The 7,001-nt window shown below is 47.1% G+C and overlaps 1 protein-coding gene across 1 annotated transcript; it reads right to left on the reverse strand.

Annotated features, from left to right (window-relative positions):
* Window positions 1-755: 755 nt before the first annotated feature.
* LOC147887902 (zinc finger CCCH domain-containing protein 50-like) lies at window positions 756-3,814 on the reverse strand. Its single transcript, XM_087393192.1, has 2 exons — window positions 1,639-3,814; window positions 756-1,434 (listed from the first exon to the last, which is right to left on the reverse strand). The coding sequence occupies exons 1-2, from the start codon at window positions 3,433-3,435 to the stop codon at window positions 1,408-1,410; spliced, it is 1,824 nt and encodes a 607-aa protein (XP_087249318.1). The 5' UTR covers window positions 3,436-3,814; the 3' UTR covers window positions 756-1,407.
* Between the last annotated feature and the right edge of the window lie 3,187 nt (window positions 3,815-7,001).

Genomic DNA, 7,001 nt, shown 5'->3' on the forward strand with positions numbered 1-7,001 from the left:
TTACATGTGAACTACTTTCGATAGATCCGACTACTTTCCACAGCTGAAAGTCTCGATAGAAAATTTCAAGCCGTTTTATAAGCCTAGCATTTAGTACAATAAGCTCATCAACATTTGGTGGAGAGGATTGTGGACTCAAGAAAATGGATACAAAAGAGTTGGGGTCTAACGTGGAAAGGGTCCGTGTACATACAAATTGAGGTTCGCAAACAAGGCATTCAAGCAGCTTATTGCACTACATGTTCAAGTCCCACATTGACACTTTTAGCAAGTTTCACCCTTCTAGCAAGTTTCATTCCACTAAACATTACCGACGCAATAATCAAAATCAAGAAGACAATTCGATAGAATCGCACATTGAGGCAACTCTAGCACATTCAGCCAACTCGTTCAAGTCCCACATTGACACTTTTAGCAAGTTTCATTCCACTTAATGTTACCAATGCAATAAATCAAAATCAAGAAGGCAATTCGATTGAATAGCACATTGAGGCATCTCTAGCACATTGAGGCAACTCTAGCGACTGCATTAGCAAGTTCCATTCCACTAAATGTTATCATTCATTCACCAAAAATCAAAATCAACACAATTAAGGCAATTCGATTGAGTTGCACATTGACGCACTCTGGCAGCATCCATTCTACGAACCACCATTGTTCTACAAAATGAGACCTTAAATACTTCACAGATGCGATCTAAATCAAGAAACTGAAGGCCTATCAATTGTACCTTGCGGCTGAGCGGGAGACAAAAAGGATTTAGAAAAGTCAAATCACATTTCTTGCCAACCGAATTTACAGGCATAATCAAAATGAAGAGTTCAGAAATGAGATATAAAACAGAGTCTGGCCTCTGCTCGGGTTCTCCGTTTCCTCTACAAGCGAGACAGAGCCGGGGTAATTTATCTATAGGTGCAGGAGAAAAGAGAAGCCCCCCTTTCGGGGCCGTGGATTAATAACAATGGCATAAATAACCGCAGCACCAATCCGCTGCAAATTGAGACCGGCAAATTGCCTGCTGCACATATACTAAGTTTGTTTTTCTCATAATACCAACGATGGAAAGGCAAGAAATGCATATCCAACGCATGTATAGCTAATTAATAGTTGCGAATATGTTTCATCCATTCGGCCAAAGCCTTAGAACCAAGGCTCCTGAAGCGCTATGTATGAACACTGGCAGAACCTCCCAAACTCACAAAACTCTGCCAAAATCAACGGCGTGGTTTTTCCACAATGCACTACATCCTCTGTAGAACCCCTCTTAACCAACCCGAGAGGCACCTAGGAATTGCTTGCTTCTGCGACTGTTTCTGTGCTTGACTCAAAAAGAATCTCAAAGAAATCTCAGACAGAGCTGAAGGCCCGTATCCCCCCTATCTTCCTCTTCGAACCCCAATTTGGACCTTAATTTCGACAGACCGCGGCAGCTACCTGCGCTCCTCCCTCGAAGGAGCAGAGGAGCAAAAATTCACAATTACGCTTGGAGTATCAAACCCATCACTGGCAAATCTCCTAGTTATATACAAACTACGCTCGTCCCACCTACAGATTGCAACTGTCTGACCTAGCCCTCCCGTGGCTTCAGCTGGGGGGCATTTTGATCCTACAGAAATCTCACTTGACAAGATCGCTTACCCAGTCCACGTCCGGGGTCTCGTTCTCCACTCCATTTTCCCTACCTATCTTACCATAGATCTTTGCTCTCAAATCACGTCCGGACTCTACCCTCTGCACTGGAGCTTCCACTTCCAAATCACTGCACTCCCACAGACCAGCGTCAGAGACCCATTTCGACTTTGTTGGAGTACCAGGAAAGCTGCGTGAAAGATTGCTCTGGAACACAGGCGCTTGCAGCGGCCACTGAGGTGACAGCATCCTGTTCGCATCGCCCACTCGGGCTTTCAGCTGCAAATTTTGCAGAGTGGTGATGAGGTCGCTCATAGCATGAGAAGGCTCGGGATCCTTTGCAACGGGGGAGTAACCGAGCTCATCGGAATCTCTGCCATCGGAGGGAGGAATGGAAATGGTCGGGAGGGTGTGCAGCCTGTCAAGGTGACGGCGATGAGCGGGAACGAGGGCAGGAGACGGGGGAGAATGGGAATGTAAGGCAGAAGCTTGGGGACCGCCGAGGCTGCGAGGGAGGACGACATCAGGGGACATTGGAGGAGATCCGGAAGGGGAGAGGGGAGGGGAGAGGGGAGGAGGCGAGTGGGAATGGCCAATGAGAGTAGATGTGGGGGAGATGTGCGATGCGCCATAGCCAGGCACTCCGAAGCCTGCCTTCTTCCCCATGGAAGCCAAGAGCTGGAGGTGATTGTTGCTATGAGGCGAAGCATCGTCAAAAAGCAAGCTATTTCCGCCATAGCTACCGCCATAGCTATCGAGGGAGCTCGCGAGAGCTTGTCGAAGGGGGGAACCATCGTAGGAAGAAGGTTTGAGAGACGAATGCAAGCTACTTCGGCTGGGAGAGCAAGGCGTCGTGGGAAGCACGCGAAGCTGTTCCATTGTATGCGCGAAGAAACACACCCTTCGTTTGCAATTCTTGCCATCCTTGCAAGGCTGCGTCCGATATCTCGCCGGATGTAGCCAGCATTCGAACACTCCGTGTGCATACTCGCAGGCATCTCCCCTCTTGCAGCTCCCCTTCCGGAAATCGGGACACGCCGTGCCTGAATAGTGAATCCTTCGAGGATCCCTCCTCCGCGCCTTCTCGCCAGGATGCGCAAATGGACACTCCGTCCAGTCGTGGCTTCTTCCCCTCATGCACCTCCTCACCTTGAACTCGTACATCCGAAAATCGTCGCAGGAGTACACGTCCATTGCTGGCCACGAATCCACTGGCCATACCAGTTCGTCGTCGTCATTGTTCGAAGGCAGAAACTTTTGCAGCGCCGTGATCGCGTCAGTGAGAACCGGGGAGCCAACCATCGAGCCGCTGCTCGAGCTGTTGTTGCCGCCATAGTTACTGTTGCAGGAATTAGGGCCCATGTAGCTGCCGGAAGATTGATGCGAAGGGCTTAAAAAGCCTCCCCCGAAGCCTCTCAGGTCGGTGCCGTGGAGCTCAAAACCGAGGCTAGGGACACCCTCCCCTTCCATGGCCGCATCTTCGCTCACAGAAGCGAAGCTCTGTGCCCCTCCGAGCTTGGAGAGGCTCCGAGGAAACACTCTCTGCCCAAACTCGTCCCGAGTGTCCATGACGGAAAATCTGGGGCTTCCTTTCTCAGAAGGGGAGGAAGGCGGGGTGCAGCCAAAGTCCATGTAATGCAAAGGCGATAAGACGAGAGGCTGACGGGAAGGGAGAGCCTCAAGCGCGCTGGAGCGGGAGCCATCGCAGGAAGGCGACGGAGCAGCGACATTGCTCTCGAAAGGAGAGCTAAGCATGGAGGATTCGAAGGAGGGGAAGGGGTGGGAATCGACAAGGACGCCGGGCATGACTACGGGAAGCAGACGGAAAGGGGGTGAAGGAGGGGGGGCTGGGGGGGGGGGGGAGCAAGCAAAGTTCAGGAGCAGGAGGCGATGGCGGAATCCATAGATGGAAGGGGGGGCGTGAGAGCTCAAGTCAAGCGCAAGAGCGCAGGGGGCATCGGCAAGCGAGGATTGCGGCGCTGGCAGAAGAAGAGGGGAGTGGCGATGGTCATTTAGAAGCTGGGAGAAGCAATGGAGCTCAAGCAACCGCCATAGCCGAGCTCACACAAAGACTTCGTGCGATTGACGGAGAAGACGACGGGAAATCAAACGGGAATAGACGTACGTTGCCGCAGATCGTCGGAACTTCTAGCTACTGGGAAACCATATAAATCGACATTGGCTTCTAGACGCAACCCGAAAGGGCTCTCTTTACACCAAAACTTTAAGTTTCAGAAGTCCCGGTGTAAAAGACTCCCCCCGCCGCCCCGTCCCCAGGGGCACATTCCCACCGATTACTTAATTGTCCTCGCCGCCTACGTGGCAGGGTGCCACTCCGCGCCCTGAAGCCACGTGTCGCGCACGTCCGGCTGCGCTACCGCTGGCCCCACGTGGCCCGCCTTCATTTGCTACGCGCCGCGTAGTGCGCGCCGGGGCCCGCCATCCGCCATCACGTATCTACGCTGTTCGTCTGAGAGGGATCCGACAGCCACAGATTTTCGCAAATTTATATATTTTTGTGTGAAAAGGTTCAAAAAAGAAAAACAATATTTTGTTTTATTTTTTCAACTGAAGCCTGATCCGTTTGCCACCTCAGAGTGGCCTGCGTTCCGGACACTTGTTTTTTCCTCGGTGGCAGCGCTATTAAATAATTTCCTTCAATATCCGAGCCCCAGTATTTATATTCCCGGCCGGCTGGCCCCGGCCCCGGCAGCCGCCCGGACCGCTGCTTTTTAATGGCGACATGCCCCCCACTCCCCTGCCTGGGCCCGCCCCCCCTGTCACCGTACCTGGCCCCACCACCCTATCTGATCATTTTCGCTTCTCATTTTTCCCAAGAAAATCTCCGCTTTTTGGATTTTTCTCCAGAATCCTTACAAAATTTCCCAATATCCACCCCCTCTTCCACGCCAAATGCCGTAAACAAGGACATTGCTTGGCGTTCTAAATTCTAATGCTGCTAGGTTAGTGCATGTTCACCAGGAGTTCCCAACCAACTCGTTTTCCTTAGCACCTCGCCTCGACGGAGTGTTCTCATAAAAACGTTTTTCTCAACCGATCAACACAAAACTTGGGGTTTCCAATTTTTTAAGGTTTTTCTTGAAAATTCCCAGATTTTTTGCTAAAATATAACTAAATTGCCTTCTATTTGGCTAATTTGAGAATATTTTTTACAATTGAAAATGAAAGTTATTGCAGCTTCATTGTATATAGTTTACAAATTGCCTATGAACACTGGGCCACTATGACTCAAATGGCTTTCTGTTTGGCGCCACTTGAATGTTCTCTTTACTTTACCTTGCCACCCTTGCCTATGCCTTTGCAAAAATTTGCTTTCAAATGGCCGGCCAATCATGCACCTCTACAATTACTATAGACTCACAAATGGCCGGCCAATTGTGACCCCTACAATTGCTATAGAATTAGAAGAATGCGAAGACACACGAGACACGCAAGAGACATCTAAAAAAGCTCTTGTGTAGGGTAGAGCTAAACAAGAGGGTGCTTCAAGTCCATAAAGGGTGTATAGCAGCTGCAACAAACTTTGCAATATATGCAGCTACATGGTGACATAAATACTTCACCTAACACTGTAAGTCCGTCCTAAATTACAATTTCATCATGTCAACGGCGTTTAAAAACCACATCCATACCAAATGGACAGTCATGGGATAATAAGGCCTAGTTAATAGGGGTAGAAAATTATTCATCCCCCTCTAGGCTAAGGTCTCCCATTTGGTACGACAATCCACAACATCATGTGGATGGTTGCACGTGGTGGTGAGGTCAGAGCAAGGATGTGGGCACACCAATGTTGGTAAACAAAGCGGGCCAACTAGTCACTCCTAGATGGCCATACTCCTATTTTCCCTTCAGTCATGATCTCATCCAATGTATTAGACCATGACTTCCCACTCAATAAGCAAGCCAGTCAACTCTTTCTAGTTTCTTCTCCTTTTTTTTTTTGTCTCCCCCAAGCCACCTACATAACAACTAGAAGCAAAGTCCTCACCTTGATCTTACCCCCACTGGCTTCAATTCCGATGAAGGGTTACCCTATTCTAATTATCATTGCAAAATCTCCTTTAAGGCTTTGCATTTTTATTTTTGTAAGGCTTTCGCATCGTTTGAGAAGGAGATTTATACGGCCTTGTCCCTTATCTTTAAAGAAAATCTTAACACTTTCCTTCAAAACGATGTTTATTTGATAAGAGCAATTCCCTATGTTTTTAAGAAGTACTAAAAACTCTAATAATATTTTTTGCTCTCAAAGGCATCATTCTAGTACTATAGCCATGTGACGCTTGTTTCAATGCAAAAATAATTTATTCATTGCTACGACTTACAATAGCTCAATTTTTCCATAAAAGCATACTTCTCCTCAACTATTATGGTCATGTATGTCACAACCTAATATATATTGTGCATTAGAAGAGTCCAAAACTATGCATTTTTAGGATCAATAATACAAGGTTAGTGACATTTACCTACTCCTTGTTTACATGTCTATGGAGAATTCAAGGCTTACGTATCGTGCCATTAAAGCCCAAAAGTACATTTGCAAGAATTTCGCAAGCGGCTATTTTGCCATAAGTCAGGGCAACGACCTGCATGGTGATTTGGGATATTCGAAAGAAGATAATCTTTAAGCGAGGGGTCTCGGTGAGCCAGAGAGAGACTGCCATCCTAGCACTTATCAAAGCAAACTTTAGGGATTTGAGCTGGGTCACCCTAGAAGTTAGACCCCCTGGTCAATGGATACCTGCTAGTAGTTAGAGCAGGATTAATGGGTGGCTAGCTCCCTTCTTCCTGCCTCCGATGCTACTTGCAGTGTAGGCCTAGGGCAGAAAACCCATTCTTAGGCCAATTTTTGTATTAAAGGTCTCTTTTTTTTGGCCAAGGCTGACCACCCTCCTAATATATTCGACATTTATATATATATATATATATAAATGTGTTAGATGTTGTTTAAGGAATATTACATGCTTACCTATAAGATGGGGTGGGTGCAAAAAATTTTTACATACATAGTTGCACTTGTTTATTAGCATTGCCTTTTTGGAGGTAGTGCAACAGTGGAGAATTGGATTCTCCTTTATGAATTTCCACATGTCATTTTTTTTAAAGAATTGACTTGGATTGCTTTTCATGATTCTACAAATCTTTTACCTTCATGCAAAAACTACCTCGAGGCTAAATATGGTTTGCTTCCTCTTTGCATCCAAAGGTGTCGCTTACTGCTATATTAGTCTTTTGTTAGGAATTCATAACTAAAACAACAGTTCATTCTTCGCAATAGAGTTACTACATGCAATTCCTTTATTTATTCATTCATTTTATGCATACATTGTAGGATATTTTATTTGAATAGC

Source organism: Dipteris shenzhenensis, chromosome 22 (genome assembly GCF_047967505.1).
Source record: "Dipteris shenzhenensis isolate YYH24624 ecotype China chromosome 22, Dip_SZ_1.0, whole genome shotgun sequence".
Lineage (NCBI taxonomy): Eukaryota > Viridiplantae > Streptophyta > Polypodiopsida > Gleicheniales > Dipteridaceae > Dipteris > Dipteris shenzhenensis.

Coding starts and splice junctions, on each gene's coding strand:
- LOC147887902 (XM_087393192.1), bottom strand. CDS start 3,435: ATGCCCGGCGTCCTTGTCGATTCCCACCCCTTCCCCTCCTTCGAATCC. Junction 1,435..1,638: donor AGACCCCGGACGTGGACTGG/GTAAGCGATCTT, acceptor GGAGGAGCGCAG/GTAGCTGCCGCGGTCTGTCG.